Source organism: Chenopodium quinoa, unplaced genomic scaffold (genome assembly GCF_001683475.1).
Source record: "Chenopodium quinoa cultivar QQ74 unplaced genomic scaffold, ASM168347v1, whole genome shotgun sequence".
In the NCBI taxonomy this organism is placed as follows: Eukaryota; Viridiplantae; Streptophyta; class Magnoliopsida; order Caryophyllales; family Amaranthaceae; genus Chenopodium; species Chenopodium quinoa.
This window is the reverse complement of record NW_018743175.1, coordinates 2,396,489-2,416,862: the sequence shown is the minus strand read 5'-3', so window position 1 is coordinate 2,416,862 and position 20,374 is coordinate 2,396,489. Positions and strand designations below refer to the sequence as shown.

Sequence of the window (20,374 nt, the reverse complement as noted above, 5' to 3'; positions counted from 1 at the left end):
TCCCTGCAGAACTTCAGATGAAATTTGATTCCTACGTTCTATGCAGAACTTAAAGATCTAGAAGTGTAAAAGCATGCTCCATAAATAGTAAACATGTAATTTGTCTCTTTACAGAAAGTAAATTAAAGCTAATACATCCGTTAATTATTATGTGCAACAAAGGGGTATTATTTATGAGACATAAAATATTATTCCTTTGTTACACATAATAATTAACGGAGGGTAGTACATTAAATGTGCCGCACTCCAACAATTCATAGTGAATCAATAGAAACTCAGGTTGCTCCATATCTGAGAACCTGAAGACTAGATTTGCTTAGATGATAAGGTCATAAGTGGTATATGTAATCATATTCTGCAGTACTAATTTCAAGCTTCTCAACAAGCAGTCCTGAGGCATATGTGGTATAACCTGTCTTTCGTAAAGCAAAAACATACGTGGTGAGTTCTGAAACAGGAGTCACTTCTTACATGCCAAAATCATACCTGCCTTGCAGATTTTGGACTGCCAGGTGTCTCACCATACAGAGGATCCTCAACATTTACGGTTATTTTGGTATTCTTTGGAACCAATAACAATGTTCTAGACTACTTATATTCCTTCCATAGTTGACCTCTTTCATCATCATCATCGCCATAACCATCATAAACGGAGGAAATATAAAGCCGCTCCATAACAGTTGCATTACTTATTATGTACTTGAGCAACTTCACATCATTGGCATTACCCTGAGTATTCAATAGTTTTATCTTGTTAAGCAGACTTAGCAAGCATATTGGTATTGGAATTCGATCACCCCAATCCTTTTCATTCGTAGACAAATCCAAGGTGAGATGGACAGGATTACGAAAGACTGACCCAACATCAAAATCCAAGCTATCAAGCACATTGAACACAGCAAGACCATTTAACAGGTTAAGAGACTCAACACTAGAAATCCCTTGAAAAAGTTCTGGTATATGTCTAAGATAATCAGTCCTACTATAGCTAAAATTCGAAATGTCAAGATCTGCCCTGAGTAATCTGATTGGATACTTAACAATTCTATACTCACCAAGAAAATCGCGAATATCAATGTGTTCGAGCAATGGTGGTACACTTTAGTCAATGTGTTACACAAGACAGCAAAGGAACATGAGGTCCAATATAGAAAGAAAAGTCGCAACTTACCTTGATCTTAACAACTTTTCAGGCACAAACACGATGAATCCAGGATTCCAAAAAAGCAGAACAAACTTCAAATTCATTATTCTCACATCTTGTGGGTAAGGGATATGTAGATGATGTTGGGCGCGGGCCACCCACCTTGACGGGTCGCACGCACACTCCACTCCACATTAGTATGATATTGTCCGCTTTGGGACTAGCTCGCACGGATTTGTTTTTGGGAACCTTTCCAAAAAGCCTCATATTATTAGGAGTATGCACTCAGTTATAAGGAAGTCCTCTCTTCCTCATTTCTTCCATGTGAGACTTGGGATGAACTACCCCAACAAACCTCCCCTAAAGTCCTCTTTTCCTTATTTCTCTGATACCAAGATTGTTATACTTTTCTTCATAATTTTCAATTAAATAGGCTTACAATAACAAACTTCAAATACAAACTAGGAAAAGTGGATAATCATGGCCCACGTTTTACTCCACTAAAATTGACTCAATACTACTGCTTCTAACTTCTTAGCCCTATGATACTGCTTTTATTTAGGAAAAAATAACTTTCTACTAAGGCACTAACTAATAAAAACTAACAACTTAGTCCACTAATTTTGGGGCATTAACAAACACCCCCCCCCCCCCTTGCCCTCAAAATTAGTTACTCCCATCTTAGACCTGAAGTACTCATGCATCAGCCACTTGTTTCTTAGTTCCACAATGCATCAGCAACTAGATCTCGTATGAAGTGACAACGTATATCGATATGCTTTGTTCTACTATGGAATGCCGGATTTTTTTCCATAGCAATTGCAGCTTTGTTATCACAATAGATCTCTGTTGAACCAAGTTGCTCTTGCTGAAAATCTATAAGTAACTTATAGCCTGACATGTTGCTACAGTTGCTGCACTATACCCAGCCTCTGATGAAGACAAGGCCACTGTTTCCTGCTTCTTCGAACTCCAAGTAATAGCACCAGACCCCAAACTGAAAACATTACCAGATGTGTTTTTTCTATTATCAAGTTCTCCTGCCCAGTCACTATCTGTGAAGCCAACCAGCCTACAGTTTGATACTTTTGAGTACCAAATTCCATAATCAAGAGTCCCTGCCACATAGCGGACAATCCTTTTTGCTGCTCCGAGATGATGCATAGTACGTTGGATTGTGCATAAACCTGGAAATAACACTTATAGAATATGTTATATCCGGTCTTGTATGAGACAAGTAATTCAATCCGCCAACTATGCGTCTAAAATGTGATGCATTTGCCAAGCCAGTACCATCATTTGCTATGAGAGACTCATTTGGATTCCTAGGGGTCGGAGCTAAAATGCAATCTACCATATTAAACCTTTTAAGCAGGTCGTGTGCATACTTTTGTTGAGAATTGAAAATCCCATCAGCACACTGTTTTACTTTTATCCCCAGAAAATAATAACCCCAAGTCCGACATTTCAAAAGTTTTCATCATAGAGGACTTAAATTCAGCAACAAGTGATTCACAAGAGCCCATATATATCATGTCATCAACATAAAGACAAACTAATATGATTTTCGGGCAATTTTTGATTTTTAACGAAGGTTTAATGTTTAAAATAAATTTTCAAATTATTAAAGTTTTAATCTTGGGTTTAAATTGTATTGATTTCATGTGTTTCAAGTCTCGAATTTCATTAAACAAAGGTTGTGGTTATTTTATGATTATAAAGTTTGGAACTTTAAAGTTTAATTGCAAGAATATATTTTCAGATTTTTTGTTATTGTTTTTGGAGTCTTTAATTACATTGAATTGAGAAATTTCATATATAATGTATGTAGTGATAAAAGATTTCAATAATTTCAAGATTTCATGTGTAAAATAAATTTTCAGATTTTTATAAAGCTCTAAACTAGCTGTAATTTCATGAATAAGTATGTATTTTAAGGTTTTTATGTAGGAATCTCAAATAACTATATATAAGCTTTTAATTCTAGTAAAAGGGAAGGTTTTAAAGTGTTGTTTAATTGAATATTAAAGGTTTTAAAGTAAGTTAGTATTGCTGTAAATTATATTGCTTGGGTATTGATTGAATTATTATTGTTTGATTTAGGAGAGAACCTTGTAGAAGGCGATTTTTTAGTTTCTAAAGTGGTCAACCAACTCGTTTACTCAAGGTACGTAAAAGGATACAAAAACCTTTGTGAGCTCATTTGGTGAACAACACATAATTAAGGTGACCATACTTTATTACGTACTATTCATTTTGGAATCAAGATTCAATTAGCCATTTTAAAAATATGGTGCATGGTCAAAATATTACCAATCAACTTCTATAAACCATTGGAAAATTATTTAATTCACTAAAGTATAATCAGAGCTCTGATACCACCATGGCTATGGAAATCGAAGTGCATGTAAAGCAAACAAAGCACCTCAGTGATGAAATCAATGTGAACAATAGAGAAATCACAAACAAGGTATTGCATGAGGAGAGAGAAAATCTGCGAGAAGCGAATCGAGCGATTATATTGAGATCGTGAATTAGTGAGATAGAAATCACGGAATACTAGGATGATTGATTACCTTGAGAAGTTGATACTCTCTCGTGAAGAAAGAAAAGCTCGTGATACTCAATTTAATCTTGTCCGTTGATTTTTAATCTAATGGCTTACAATGCTTCTCACGCTTAGAACCCTTCTCACGTGAACCCAAATCATAGTATAACTATAAAATAAATTAATAATAACTTAATACTAAAACAGACATCGGGAGTAACATGTGTCACATCCTGGTGTTGTTTTTTCCCTCCAAAACTCTCCTTCCCTTTTTAACCTTTTTTTTTTTTTTTTTTGGTTAATATTTGATTCTATAATAATATCTTTCCATATCTTTTATATTATTTTTATGACAAATACATATTCTTTTTACTTGGTGTTCATAATTTTTCTATATACATTTACCTAAATAACTATTCCCACTACTTTTTAATTATCTTTTAAATGGATTATTATTAAATTTTGCCAAAAAGTAATAATACATTGATCCATATTATAAATGTTAAAGAAATTACTTTAAAACATCATTTTTTTTTTCAAATACCTCTAGCTAATAATTTATTTCAATTTCAATATAACCATATATTCAAATTAATTACAATTTTGTTTCTAAAATTTTACTACTACGTATATATCATCACAAATTAATTAAGGATTTATAAAGTATAGTATAACTATAAAATAAATGTTGTATTTGACAATTATATCATATGTCTAATTCTAGTGAAAGGTAAAATATCATCAATTTTTTTGTAAATTACGTAATTAAAAAAAAAATCAATCTCTTAGTAAAAGCAAAAAAAGAAAATATTATCTTTTGCCAGGACACTTGATTGAAATGATAAATTTATTACATTCGACATTCATAAATAATCTGCATACTAAAAGACACGTCAGACATAGTGACAATTGACATCTCATTATATATACAATTAAACTTTTAACACAATAAACAAAAATAATAAAACTACAATTATTGGATAGCTTCAAACACGCATTTTTTTATAACAACAAAGATTGACGATATCGTATATGTAAAGCATCAATCCATAAACTGAAAATGTAATAATATAGATTAGTGTTCGTTGCCCAATTATTGATTGTTCTTGCCTTTAATGATCAAAGTAGTATTTATTTCCATTGAAATGATTTTTAAGATATAAAACGAGATAATATATGTGTGTGTGTATTGTGCACTTTGGCTAAAAAGACATTTTTAAATAAGTATTTACTAATATGGCCACTACGTCTGATCAAACCAAAACCCACCTAAAAATATTCTCGAGTTTGGGCATCCCAAAAAAATCCATTTTTGTTTAAGTTTTTGCTTTGTCTATAAATATAGATTATGATATAATTTCTATATATTTGATGTGTATGTTTAATAAAATTTTATTTGTTGGATATAATTAATTTTTCTTAAAAATTAGACTTCTCGTGCATGGTATGAGCCTTAAGCTAGTACTTGTATATAATTAAGCTAATTACAGCCATTAATTACTGAACAACCATGTTTTTGCAACAATAGAGATATGAAGCATGCGTCATTAGTTCTTTGCTTTATGAATTGTCTCGCTTAATTCTTGACGACTTAATACGTATCCCTTAAAATACGATTTGGCACCGGCGAGGTGAACCTATTTTGCACTAGGATAATTTTTTCCAAAACAATAACTCCCTGCTTAAATCACTACTTTCGGAGGATTCAAATTTTTTGGCGAAGGTACATATGAGCTGCTCCAAAACTAGGCCTTTAAGTAGAAAATACTCTAACACCTTCAACAAATTCTCTTCATCGTAAAAAATCATAGCTACCTTTATCAGAGGTGATCAAAGTTGGCCCGCACCGTCGGGTCGATTTTGGGCGGGTTTTGGGCAGAATTTTCCGGCCTGGCTCGAAAATTTATTTATTTTTGGGCGGGTTTGGGAATGCGTATTTATGCATATTTAGTTGATTTTTTTGGCCCGGCCCGACCATTTTGGGCGGATTTGGGCACAAAAAATTCGGCCCGATGTTTGGCCCGGCCCGAGAAATGGGCATAACTTTTTATCTCTGCCCGACCCGCCCAATGATCACCTCTACTTTATCTCTATTTTCTTGATATAATGCAATAAACACACTGGTGGAGAAGCCTTTGGGGAAATCAAAAAATCGCGGTGAGAGACTTCGCTACTTATGCTAATGTAAAGATTCTCCAATTTCCTACATGGCTTGAGCAAAGGCCACAATACCTTAAACTTGTGGCCATAACAACCCATGAATCGTAAATGAGTCAAGTTTGGAAACAACAACGACGTCTCTAAGGAGTATGCACGAACATCGAACGTGAGGGACTTGACATTAGAGATTAGTCCAAGAAACTTCGTGATCACATCCTTCCCAGGCCATTGGGTGCAATTCTCGGTTTCCTAACAACACTTATCACTGCTTCGCACAATGCATTCGGATTCTTGGCAAAGCGAAATTCTGATAGAGATTCAATATTGAGCATCAAGTATTCCAATCGAGGGGCATCGATTACAACTTTTGCCCAATGGTCATGAAGTACAGTTATATTCAACCGCAACAAATTTTGACCTAATATTGATATTGATGTCATTTCGGTAAATATAACATTAGCATTAAAATAAGGCGATGAAGTAACCATAAAACTTAAATCTTCGAGTGAAGGACAAGACGCGATTAGTTTTCCCCAAAATTCACACTCGAAAGGCATCACTTGAATACTCAGTTTCTTCAAATTAGGTAGATTGAATTTTGATTTAATATCAACATTGAAAATATGCCTAGGAAAAATGCAAATTATACCAATGTTTATTTAGTGAAAAGTTATAGAACAGTTTATTTGGGGTTTTTAATTCTTGTGTATTTTTTATTAACCAATTTACAACCACATTTATAGAAAGGGCTTTAGTACAATAAATTAACAACTACCAGAGTAATAAATTGTGAACTACCAAAGACTACCGCCTAATTAATATATAGCTATAATATTTTCTAACACTCCCCCTCAAGTTGGGTCGTAGGATCTCCGACACCCAACTTGGACAAAGCTTCTTCAAATGCTTGCGTCGTAACTGCCTTGGTTAGAGTATCTGCTAACTGGTCTTCTGATTTGACAAACGGAAGACTTATCACCTTCGCCTCTAAGTGATCCTTGATGAAGTGTCTGTCAATCTCAATGTGCTTAGTACGATCATGTTGTACTGGATTTTCAGAAATACGGATTGCTGCTTTATTATCACAATACAGTTTGCAGCTTTTCTCAAGAGCCATTCCAAGTTCTGAAAAAAGTTTTCGAAGCCACAGAACCTCAGTAATTCCTTTTGCAATTCCCCGAAACTCAGCTTCTGCACTTGACATAGCCACTACTTTTTGCCGTTTGCTTTTCCACGTGCCTAAATTTCCTCCAACCAATGTAAAATAGCCAGACGTGTATTTCCTGCTATCTCGGTCACCCCCCCCCCCATTCTGCATCTGTAAAGGCATGAAGGTCCAGATGATCATGTTTTTCATAGACAACTCCACGCCCAGGTGTTCCTTTTAAATACCTCAGAATACGGTATACCGCCTCAAGATGTTGTTTTTGCGGTTTATGCATAAACCTGCTGACTACACCCACTGCATAAGCTAGATCTGGACGAGTATGAGATAATTAGAGCAATTTTCCAACTAATCTCTGATATAATGTCTGATCAACTAACTCTGCTCCTTCAATTATCTGAAGTCCATGATTCATTATCAGTGGAGTTTCAATAGGTTTGCAGACTATCATCCCTGTTTCTGTCAAAAAATCAAGAATATACTTTCTTTGGGAAATAAAGATACCCCTTTTTGATCTAAGTACCTCTATTCCAAGAAAATATTTGAGATTTCCAAGATCTTTCATTTCAAACTCCTGGAATAGTCTTTTGCTGGGCTATTTCTTCTTTATCATTACCTGTAATAATCATATCATCAACATAGATAATCAGGCATGTGATCAATTTCCCTCTTTTCTTGAAGAACAGAGTATGATCTGAGTTGCTCTGTTTATAGCCAAATCTCTTCATTGCTGTAGTAAATCGCCCAAACCATGCTATAGGAGATTGTTTCAGGCCATACAAAGCCTTTCGCAACCTGCAACCTTCTCCAGCTGAAAAATTCTGGAAAAAACCGGGTGGTGTTTGCATATAGACTTCCTCAGCTAGATCTCCATGTAAGAAGGCATTTTTTACATCGAACTGGTAGTGTGGCCACTTTTTGTTTGCAGCAATTGAGAATAACACTCTAATGGTGTTAAAATTTGCTACTGGTGAGAAAGTTTCTTCATAATCAATACCATATGTCTGAGTGTACCCTTTTGCAACCAGTCTTGCTTTGTACCTTTCAATACTGCCATTTGCTTTGTACTTGATTGTGAAAATCCATCTACATCCCACTGGTTTCTTCCCTTTTGGTAAGACACACCTTTCCCAGGTTTTATTTTGGATAAGAGCGTTGATCTCATCTTCCATCGCTTTCTTCCAGTGCTTACTTCTGAGAGCTTCTTCAGTTGTAGTGGGAATAGTCTCAGAGTAGATGGTTGCATTATATGCCTTGGTTATCTGAGATAGATTTCCTTCACTTATTTTGTTGACAGGATACTTGGATCGTTGTGCTTCAAATTCAGGATCATATCTCCTGGGCGGAATACCCCTTGTGCTTCGGGAAGGAAAGCTATACTTCCCAGTCTGCTCTTCATTTGACCGTTCAACCATGCTTTCAGGGAAAATTCCTGACTGTTCAACCATGTTTTCAGGAGAAACTCCTGATATCATACTTCTTTCAGGGGAATTATTAGACTCAGGATAAATATTAGAAGTGTTATGAAAGGAAATACTAGATGGAGTACATACCTCTCTTTCAGGATTCTCAGACAAGGTGACAGAATCACTAGGCATAGTATCGTTGTTGTTGTTGTTGAATTGTATTATGTTATCAGTCGTTTATGTGATTTTGCCTACTTGTTCTTTTGGATCAAGATCAGTCAACTCAGGATATACTAACCAACTTAGATCATCACTCAAACTCTCCCCCTGAGATCTATGGTGGGAGTAATAGTATTCAGTTTCAACAAAGTCACAATCCATGGTTACATATAGCCGTTTTTTGACTGGATCGAAACATCGATATCCCTTTTGGTTTACTCCATATCCCACAAAAACACATTTGACTGCTCGAGGTTCTAATTTAATTCTGCTACGCTTAGGCAAATGAACATAGACAACACACCCAAAGACCCAGGGAGGCAGAGAATGGGAAATGGGCACACTTGTATGGTTGTTAAGGGTGTCTAGTGGAGTAGCAAAGTTCAGGCTTTTTGTGGGAAGGCGGTTGGTTAGGTAAATTGCTGCAGCAATTGCTTCTGGCCAAAAATGAGCGGGAACGCATGAGTCAAACATCATGACTCGAGTCATCTCCAAGAGGGTTCGATTTTTCTGTTCTGCTACTCCATTTTGTTGTGGAGTATCGGGACAGGTAGTTTGATGTATGAGACCATGGGTTTTTATGAAGGAGGCTAAGTCTAGATTTTTGTATTCTCCCCCATTGTCAGATCTAAGGATGTGTATTTGCGTTTGGAATTGTGTTTGGGCCATATTATAAAAGGATACAAATACATCACGCACATCAGATTTATTTTTTAGAAAATACACCCAACTCATTATAGTGCAATCATCAATAAAAGTGATATAATACGAGAAACCATGATTACTAAATTCAGGGGCTGGTCCCCAAACATCAGAATGAATCAGCACAAATGGAGTTTTAGTCTTGCTACTACTTCTAGGATAAGCACGTTTATGGCTCTTGGCCAGTATACAAGACTCACAATCAAAAGAAATATTTGAACTAGCAAGGGAAGGGAAAAGTTTTTTTTAAATACCCTACAGATGGATGGCCTAACCGTCGATGCCACATCCAAAGTTGATGTTCCACCGTTCCTTGAACAAGCGTTGCGCTACCCTGTTGAGACATCTAATCAACATAATACCATCCATCTTCTTCAGTACCATGCCCAATGATCTTCCTCGTTTGAGAGTCCTGTATAACACAATCACTAGGAGTTATTAGAACAGTACAATTTAACTCCTTAGTTAATTGACTAACAAACAAAAGTTTGTGAGATAAATGTGGAATAAAGAGACAATTTGGTAATTCAATATCACCCGATAGTTTGATCAATCCCGACCCTTCTACTTTGACTTTTTCTTCGTTGGCGGTTTGAACATGATTTTTTGTAGGTTTAATCAAATTTTCCAAATCAGAGATATCATAAGTCATAGTATCAGTTGCACCACAATCTAAAATCCATTTTTTATTATTTCCACATTTACCAAGAAACCCAAACACCTGACTCGTACTAGAACCATGTTGTTTTTTGGTTTGATTAACACACATAAATTGGGTCATGCACGAGGAATCTGGTCCAACTGTTTTTTGTTGAGGAATGGGTTTAGAAACATTATTCGGCTCATGAGTAAAATAAGTTAGGGTTCTGTTTTCATTACCTTCCTTTTTAGGATTATAATTTTCCAAACCTGAATTAATGGTAGCCGCTATTCCTTCCTCTTTCTCTCTGATCGGCGAGGTCTCACCGGCGTAGGCTGTTTTTCCCGATTTCTGGCTTTCCATTTTTATCTTCCGATCAGCCCACCACTCCGGGTACCCTATAATCTTGAAACAACCCTCTTTTGTATGTCGGGTTCCTCCACAATGGGTACATCGAAGGTGTGCTCGGTCGTCGTTTGATAGGCCGTCGTCGAGCCTACCAAAGATAAAAACCTAACTTGGTCTCTCTAATGGGTAGAAAGGGTAAGTAAGGGTCGATCCCACAAGGACTAAGGGGAGCACTAACAAATATCGATTTGTGATAAGCTAAGTCAAGTCTTTTTGGGTTATGAGTTATGAAGAAAAACTACAAACAATAATAAAGAGGATCTCGGGAAGGTATCCACCAATTAAGTCGTTCACAAACTACAATTTAACATACAAGTCATAGAAATTTGGGGATAAAATTAGGGAAAGTCATCTAAGGCACCCAACTACTCTCTCAAGCTAGAGGGATTACTTGAATCATGAATACAACCTACTCTCGTGGTTACAAAGCATAAAACAAGTGTTAAAGCATAATCACGATGACATAAACATTCCCTTGATCGGAAATTCCTATTCTCATGGCATTTCGGGTCAATCAAGCATAAGGGAGCTAACTCAAGTTCATCTCTCGATCCTTCGTTGAGAAAGCTTAGATAAATAGTTCTAGCAATGGCCACTTACAAGAACTAACAATGAAACCACTTAAGCTCAACTAATTAACATCCCACATTAGCTAAATCAACACATACAAACAAGTATTTGTGAATTCATCAATGATTTCAACAATCTCAAGTAAAAGAACTACTCACAAATCATAATAAATTGCAAAACTAAAGGAATTAACAACTAAGAACATGAAACAAACACTAATCTAACATAAACAAGTAATTAAGGATGAAAATATACAAAAATAAGTAAATAGAATAACAAAATAGGAGAGAGAGTAAGAAATTCTCATTGATATTGCAAGGAGTATCCAAATCTTCAAGTCTCCTTCGTTCAATTCTTCATATTCCAAGCTTTCAACAAGATTTTCTCACTTTCTCTCTCTAGAAAATGAGAGTTTCTCTCTCTAAAAACCCTAACCTCAGCTAAAAATAAACTAAGAAGATCCCCCTTTTTACAAATGAAGCTAAAGGGATATTATATAACCCCCAAGTAAAAGGACGGAGAAACCAAGAATCGGCCCGTCTACAGGTCGGCACGAACGTGCCAAAGGTTGCACGGACGTGCAGACCAGTTAAAATGAGAACAATAGCTACTGCCTGACCTTGCACGGACGTGCATCAATTGGCACGGACGTGCATCAATTGGCACGAACGTGCAGCTTTTTCTGGCGAAACAGCTTCATTTCGGAAGGTCATAACTTCTTCATTACTCATTGGAATAAGGCATGTAAGCAGCCGTTGGATAGCTCTTGAGACGAACTTTAATCTCCAATTTTAATCGCTTCAAAAGGTTGATAAGATAAAAATTTATGGTTGGTTGAAGTTGACGCTTACGCAAACGACCTTTCAAGGTTCTCCAAAAGCTTTTCATTTCCCTTTAAGGCATTCCTCCTTCTTCCTCCATGGCTCTATCAACCAAGCTTGCCCTTATCCTTTCTCACTCATGCTTGATCATGTCCATAGTGCTAAAAATAGCTACATTACATCAAAAACACAAACAACCGGTGAAGCATGGATGGTACAAAATTTGCATAAAAATAGGATAAAAAATGAACTTTGATGTCGATTAATAACGAAAACAAGGTTCAAAAGTACCCTAAAATCATGCCAAATAACAATTTATCATCGTTCCGCCGGAATTTCGGCTTCTCCATTCTTCCCTTAGCCGCGAGACCACTTCCAATTCCGAAATCTTCTGTTGGGGTTGTCTCTTTGTTTTTCATGATTCCCCTTCGAGAGATTTCTCTCCTGATTGTCGCATATGCTGCTTCAACTGTTGGAAGAGGCTCTGAGTTAACCAAGTCCCTTCGATCTTGATCTAGAGTCTCATCGAGTCCCGCTAAGAACTGATAAAGACAGTTTTGCTGTACTAACTGGTTATATATCGTTTTGTCTTCTGAGCATTGCATTGGGTTCGGTAATCTTTGATCTATCTCTTTCCAAATTGAGGTGAGTTTACTGTAATATACCTCAATTGCGTCTGATCCTTGCTGGATTTTATTTGCTTTGGTCATGAGATCAAAGATCTGTAAATCGTCCCTGCCGCTTCCGTACATTGTTTCGATGCCTTTCCATAACTCGTTTGCCGTTGGGTAATCGAGAAATTGGTTTTGTAATTCTGGTTCAATATTGTCAAAATATCCATGATATGACAATAGAATCACTTTGAGTCCATTTGGTATGTTCTGGGTCGGTTGGAGGCGGTGGAGGGGCTGTGATGTGGCTGAGCCTCCCCCGTCCACCAATTGCTAGTTGCATCGGTTTTGACCACTTAGTATAATTAATGTGGTTTAATTTTTCGGAAATTTGGATGGCTTGGTTTGACGTTTCTATGGCTGATTTGTTGGTGTTTAACTGTGTAAACAGTTGCAATAGGTCGTCCATAGTGACTGGTTTTGACACAATGGCTTGTTTCTCGGGTTCCATGGTATATGATGAGGCCGACGGTTGCCAATCGCCGGAGATCGGAACCTGGCTCTGATACCAAGTGAAAAGTTAAAGAACAGTTTATTTGGGGTTTTTAATTCTTGTGTATTTTTTATTGACCAATTTACAACCACATTTATAGGAAGGGCTTTAGTACAATAAATTAACAACTACCAGAGTAATAAATTGTAAACTACTAAAGACTACCGCCTAATTAATATATAGCTATAATATTTTCTAACATATTTCAAGTGTTACCGATGAAGGAGTTTGTAATATATACGAGAAGACTTGGAACTTCATCGGTGCAACTTCATCATCATTAACAAGTCTTAAACAGATGTCTTCGAATTTTCGATGACGGATCTGTTGTAACCATGAATCGAGGACAAAACGACCAAAACCCGGGTCATGAAAATGGAGAGTTAAACTACGAATAATTGGAGAGGTGAACTTGTTGAAGACCTTGTTGACAGCATCAATATATTCAAAATTATTGTGTTTATCACCTTTGAAAAGTATGCTCCTGATATTGAGAGAAGTGATTTGAGTCCATAAATTAGGTCATCGAGACGATAAAACAGCGGTGGCAACCGCGGAGTTGATAGGAAGACAAAATAGAATATCGATGAGGATGCAATTACGAAGAGAGCTCAATCTGTCTCCTCCAGGCCACCACTACGGTGCATCTTCTTTTATCTCGTTCTCTTGGTAACCATTGTTCAAATTGTATAGGGTTTTTGAGTTTGATCTTAGTGCTTCTTCTTATAAGATATATATATAGAGAGAGATAGAGTTTGCTAATTAATTTTGGGTGTTTTTAAAATTAAAAATAAAATCATATAAAAACTTCCATCAATTTGTACACGCTTACAGATATTAATACTTAAGAGTAGCATATTTTCATAAAAACTCAAATTTGTGCTCGACAATTAAAGAGACGACACGATCCTTGGCTCCCTAACTTTTTAATTAAAAGTTTAATTTTTGTTATCAGTCTAATTGTTTGAACAAAATCCCAAATAACTTGGCAACAAAAAAGCCCTAGCATAAGGGTTACTAAATCACGCCTGTGTTTTACTAGGTCACGTCCGTATATTAATTTTAATAAACAAACTTACTCTTATGTATACTTCAATACTTCATGCATTTCACCTCTCTAACTCACTCATGTACATTCTCTCCTCCCACCAAATACCCACCAACAACCAGCCACCACCTCGTCACCAAAAACCATTTTTAAATTTGTTGGATTTTTTTAGTTGCAGGTGACCAGGGGAAAATTAGAAGTATAGGTTATTATTTATTAATGAGAGGAGAGCAAACCCCAAAATATCCCCTTCTCATAGTGCCACAATTAAAAAAGAAATTATCATCAATTAATATCAATTAAGCAACAATGTATCATATTTTCATAAAAACTCAAATTTGTGCTCGACAATTAAAGAGACGACACGATCCTTGGCTCCCTAACTTTTTAATTAAAAGTTTAATTTTTGTTATCAGTCTAATTGTTTGAACAAAATCCCAAATAACTTGGCAACAAAAAAGCCCTAGCATAAGGGTTACTAAATCACGCCTGTGTTTTACTAGGTCACGTCCGTATATTAATTTTAATAAACAAACTTACTCTTATGTATACTTCAATACTTCATGCATTTCACCTCTCTAACTCACTCATGTACATTCTCTCCTCCCACCAAATACCCACCAACAACCAGCCACCACCTCGTCACCAAAAACCATTTTTAAATTTGTTGGATTTTTTTAGTTGCAGGTGACCAGGGGAAAATTAGAAGTATAGGTTATTATTTATTAATGAGAGGAGAGCAAACCCCAAAATATCCCCTTCTCATAGTGCCACAATTAAAAAAGAAATTATCATCAATTAATATCAATTAAGCAACAATGTATCTTCAAAGGATTACAATAAAGAAAATAAAAGAAATTTCAATATTGTTTCCTTTTGCAAATTGATACGTCCGTGTATTGCCACAAATGTAATCAATCAAATCAAAAGAGTCAATAACAAACAAAAGTTCTTCCATAACTAAATCAACATAGCATATACTATATGGCGCTCTTCAAACCTTGCATTGTATTGCAAGCAAGCTCTCTTTAGATTGCCTAACCTTCCTCTTCATTGCTGGACTGAGGATTCCTTGAGTAGAGTTGGTAGTACTCTAGGTGTGCCTCTCTTTGCAGATGCCTGTACTTCTCAACAGCTTAGGATCTCCTTTGCTAGACTTTTATTATGATAAAAAAAAAATAACAATCCATTTTGTGTGCATAGCGTGTAGACACCATAAAATCAAAATAAAAAATCTATGGACAATTTGTAATAGATCTATGAAGTTGCTCATAGGAAGAGTTGTTGTTGAGAAATCAGAAATTTTTTATTAATCAGCTGCAAGATGATTTAATTTATGCTTCACTTACAGATTATGTAGCCATTAGGTCCCTTTATAAACTTGCATTCTTCACCAGATTGTATAATTCTGAGATATCTTCCCCAAAATTCAACTTGGTAGCCCGTTGATAAAAATCTTAGCCAATCAAATATCTCCTTACAAGCTTCAACTTCCTGCACTTTTTCTTCTTCTAAGATCTCACCACTTGGATCAGTAGTAATCTTGATAATAAACCGGTCCAATACGCGTGCACGAGTTAGCAAGTACTTTATTAGATTCAAAGCATCATTGTTGAGCATTAGTGAAGACATAAAGTGCATCTCTACCTTCTTGGTACGGATTAATACGTTTGGAGCCTCAAGATAACAAAGGAGCCACATGTATTCCCATGTACCGGAACTTGTGAAGTTAGCGGTAAGAGTCTCTAGTAGAGGACATCTTTCGAGTAATCCTAAGAGCGCCTTTGAGTCCTTCCCGGAACAAGGCATGGTACATATAAGACGAGTCAAATTAACAAACATTGTTGTCATTGCACCTCCTATCATAGGTCTCCATACACCAAGAGATCTTACTCTAGAAATCGCGTTAAAAAATTTTGTTGTCACCTCTCCTTTACTAAGATTGCCACTTATATAAGCTTCAACTAACATAGTAGGGGTATTGACAAAGCTAAAATTTGGCAAACCATAATTAGAAGAACCCAATTTTAAGCACTCCAAATTAGGAGCATCAATTACAATAGTTTTCATAAGATTTTGGCCTGAAAACGAAATATTCAATTTCTTCAAATTTGGACCTAATAATGAAATTTTATTTGGAACCAAATATCCTGTCCTACATATTATAGCACAAAAATGTAAACTCAAGTCTTCGAGTAATGGACAAGACTTCATTAATGTTTCGAAAAACATGCACTGTTTTGTTTGAGTAAAATTGATTTGTATAGCAAGCTTCTTTAAATTCGGGATCTTAACCACATTAAGAGGCAAATTCAAAGATATATCACCATACAATTCAAGCACTAACAACGAGTGTATTTGGAATATCACGGGAAAAGAGATTAAACCCTCGTAACCATTTGTTGATACCTTGATCTCCTCGATCTTCCATCGATCTGAAACACGATTAAACCACAAATCAATTTGTTCCAACCCATACTTGTTAACACCGCACTCTATGTCTAGACAAAATCTTCGAATGAGCGGCGAAGTGAGCTTTGGCAGTATTTTTTTGGCGGAGGTAGTCCAATACTTAAAGGGTCCTTTGGACTGCTTAATCACAATATATATAGTTGTGACTTCAGCCCATAGATGCAGCCATCGCCGCGATACAAAGCTCATGGTGACAGCATCATTCAGGGCGATTAAAGAGAGTATATCGACGAGGATTGCATCAGGAAGAGAGCTTATTCTATCGTATTTTCCAGCAATCATGTTGAATATTCACTTGGTGGTAACAGCTTAGCTCAAATTTTTGCTACAAAAACGTGAGCTTCGATGAAAATGTTGCAAGTCTTGTAACAATTATTAATGTAGTGTATATATCTCATAAGAATATATTGTGTATTTGTATATATACAAATTGTCATATAATCTTAACTTAATTAGTTAAATATAATTATCATAGTACGGAAATAACAATAAACCAAAAGATATCACTAAAAAACTATTGGCCATTTTATGTTTTGCTGTCAAGTAATTATGTTTTAGTAAATTCACATAAATCACTTCTATAAATAGTGGTTTCATTTTTCTCATTAATAATCAAGTATTTATACAATATCACAGTCTTGGTTCTTCAACGACTTCTGTGGTACATTTCTTGTTTATGGAAATAAAATTGTTTGGCTCTAATATCATGTCAAATTAATTTTTGATTTTTATTTTAAGTTTCAATTAACTATGTTATGATAAATGATATATAAAGTTTAATCTATCACAAACTAGGATTATATATATCAGCATATATCTCATATTGTTATGTATCAAAATAGTTTCACATCTATATCGTTAAAACCAAAAAAAAAAAAAAAAAAAAAAAAAAAAAAAAAAAAAAAAAAACAAACTATATTATAATCTATATTGTAATTTAGAAGTAGGATCAATAAGAGGGGAGGATCAACGGATGCTTAAAACGAAACCCTCAAAATATTTTTAAAGTGCATTTCTTGTTTATGGAAAATAAAATTATTTGGCTCTAATATCATGTCAAATTAGTCTCATGTTTTTATTCTAAGTTTCAATCGGATTATATATATCAGCATATATCTCATATTGGTATGTATCAGTGTATCACAATAATTTCACATCTAAAATCAATGAGAGGGGAGCATTAACGGACGATTAAAAAGAATAGCACGTTTTGTGTGTGGTCAGCTAACACACACTAAAACACTGACCCCTGACAAAATAACCCCTAACCAATTAATTGTGGTCACATGATGTGACCAACCACATATGAAACTTAACGTTGTGTATGAAGAAACCCTCTAAATATTTTTAAATTTAAAAAATATGAAATATGCAAATTTTATTAATTGAAACTATAATAGGAAATAATAATATCATATGATTGTTAAATTGCCTTATGTACTCCTGTATTTTTATCTATGATGATGATACATAGAATAATAGAATAATATAATCGCTAATCACATGTGATTTGTAAATCGTGAGTTTAGTAAACATTCAATGGTATTATATACTTCTCCTTGTCAAAAATAAATAAATTATATACTTCTTAGTTCTCAACTAGGGTGCTAATTGGCGAGCCAAGGCAGAACTATAGTCAGCTCTGCTAGTATTTGGTTAAGTTTAGTCAAACTCAAGCCAACCCCCCAAACCAGATGGAAAACACCAACCCTCCCACCCTAACCTCCAGAAAGTGCCCCACCTCCCAGGCCACCCAACCACCCCAACCCTCGAAACTGGCCAGAGATAGCTCCTCCCCACCCCAAACCATGACACCGCCCCCTTCCTTTCCCCCTCCGACCCTCTCCCTTCCCCAACCCTCGAAAGGGAAACTATAGTTGTAAGCATTATGATCGAGCACAAGAACTAAAATATGTTTTTTTTATATATGGTCTACATAAAATTTGAAAATTAAAAATCCAAACTACATTGAATCAAATCCAATCCGCAACTAATCTTTTGCTAAGATTAGTAGCGGAATAATTCTTTAAAAATCATTGATTCTCTAGTTGATCTGTATGCTATATCATTTCAATCAAACACCAAACACTTTCCAAATAATTTCCAGCAAGACATTGTGCATTGATGCCATGGTTGATCGCTGCAAGATGGACATGTGTACTGCTTGATGTGGTCAGCTATGGCGGGTGTCATCTTCACGCACTTGGCATGGAACCATGTTTCACACATGTCACGGCAGACCCAAAGCTCATTCGATCCCACATTCTTTATCCTCATTTTCTTCCTCTTCCTCATCTTCATCTTCTGAGCCTTCCTCTTCCTCCTCCTCTTCGTCTGAGGAAGTGGCCTTCGAGTACAAATCAAAAATTGATTAGGTTAGTGTCTAAGCAAAGGAATCGAATCTACCAAAACATTTTCGATGTCAATTAATCCTCCCAAATTATAAGCATAGGGTGAGGGGTTTTACCTGGCCAGCCACAACTTCCTCAAATAAAGAAGGGAGTTCATTCACCATATCAAACAACAGAGCCCTACATCACATACATATATGTAATTTATGTCAACTAAAATTCAATAAAAACTACAAGTATGCAATAAGATCAAACATATAAATAATGGCACAAACTCTCGACATAATTTACCAAATAAGATACATATAACATACTAAAAGAATTCATAATAGTTATGATGCACTAATGCAATAAAACATCATTAATTACATAGCTCATGAGATGGCCATATTTAACAATGGTATGTGCATATGTACTACTTCGAGTGCAATAACTTTTCAGGGTACAATCCTTAGTGCAGACCTTACAAGTGTACAACTAAGCTATATTATCAGAGTCATTCTCAACTCTCAACCATAAACTCGCCGTTAGCTAGTACTCCGGCCTTCTAAGTTTGGCACACACATAAGCACAGATCTAAAGCGCGTAGAATATGATGCAGAGGTGTTCATAGGAAAGTAGGCATATATATAAATAGTGCTCAATGTAGCAAAATTATACAACAAGTAGTTCGCAGGAAAAAAGAAGGATAGTATTTACAAGTCAGAAGAGGGTTATAATACCTTTCAGCTTTATCAAACCGGAAAGAAGCGCCATCATAAAATGCAACCGAAAGCAACCAAGCATCACTGTGAATAGCAACCAGCTTCAGCCAGTCTTTCTTCTTCATCCCATCCCTTGAGAAATTTATGCCCATAATCGGATCCGGAATCTCAGGAGGTAAACACGGTGATGGAAGACTAACTTCCCACTGCTCATTTGGTTTCCCATATAAGCAAAGGTTCAGTTCCTCTGTTCAACAATGAACATATATACACATTTAGATTGATAACTAAACAACTGAAGGATATATAGTGTGTACGAGGTTAGCAACCAAACGTTATAATAGATCAATAAATATAATTAAGGCACTAGTTGCGCCATGCCAACGTATAAGTATAAGCTTAGTACACGATACAGTACACAAAAGTTTAGATCAATCGATGATTAACAACATAGACAAGGCAGATAGGCAAATAAATTTGACACCTCCACCTCAAAGTAGCAAAAGAAAACACCAATTCAACATTTCAGTAATAAGTCCTATGAGTTTAAAGCAAACTAATCAATCAATATATAAGACATGTGATAATAGAAGCACAATTTATCATCAGCAGCCTAATCTAAACATCTACCTAAGTAATGAAAAGAAAAAAAATGTAAACAACATCACTAACAAATTCTTCGTATCATTTCTTGTAAAAATAAATCAAAAAACAAAATACCATTTCTTGTAAAAAATAGACAAACCAGTAGTAAGAGCCTTAATCAAACCAGCACGTCGACCTTGCCAATCCTTAAAAACTTGTTCAAGGTTTGCCATTTTCAATCAATTGTTTGATCTAGTAAAATTTAAA

At 35.6% G+C, this 20,374-nt stretch overlaps 1 protein-coding gene and 1 pseudogene across 1 annotated transcript; both read right to left on the bottom strand.

Annotated features, from left to right (window-relative positions):
• Window positions 1-15,336: 15,336 nt before the first annotated feature.
• On the bottom strand, window positions 15,337-16,749 carry LOC110732835 (F-box protein At4g09920-like). The gene has a single exon (XM_021912837.1). The coding sequence runs from the start codon at window positions 16,747-16,749 to the stop codon at window positions 15,337-15,339; it is 1,413 nt and encodes a 470-aa protein (XP_021768529.1).
• A 1,788-nt stretch (window positions 16,750-18,537) lies between these two features.
• LOC110732834 lies at window positions 18,538-20,374 on the bottom strand (annotated as a pseudogene).

Bases quoted from the DNA above. Each gene is read 5' to 3' on its own strand.
- LOC110732835 (XM_021912837.1), bottom strand. From the start codon at position 16,749: ATGATTGCTGGAAAATACGATAGAATAAGCTCTCTTCCTGATGCAATC.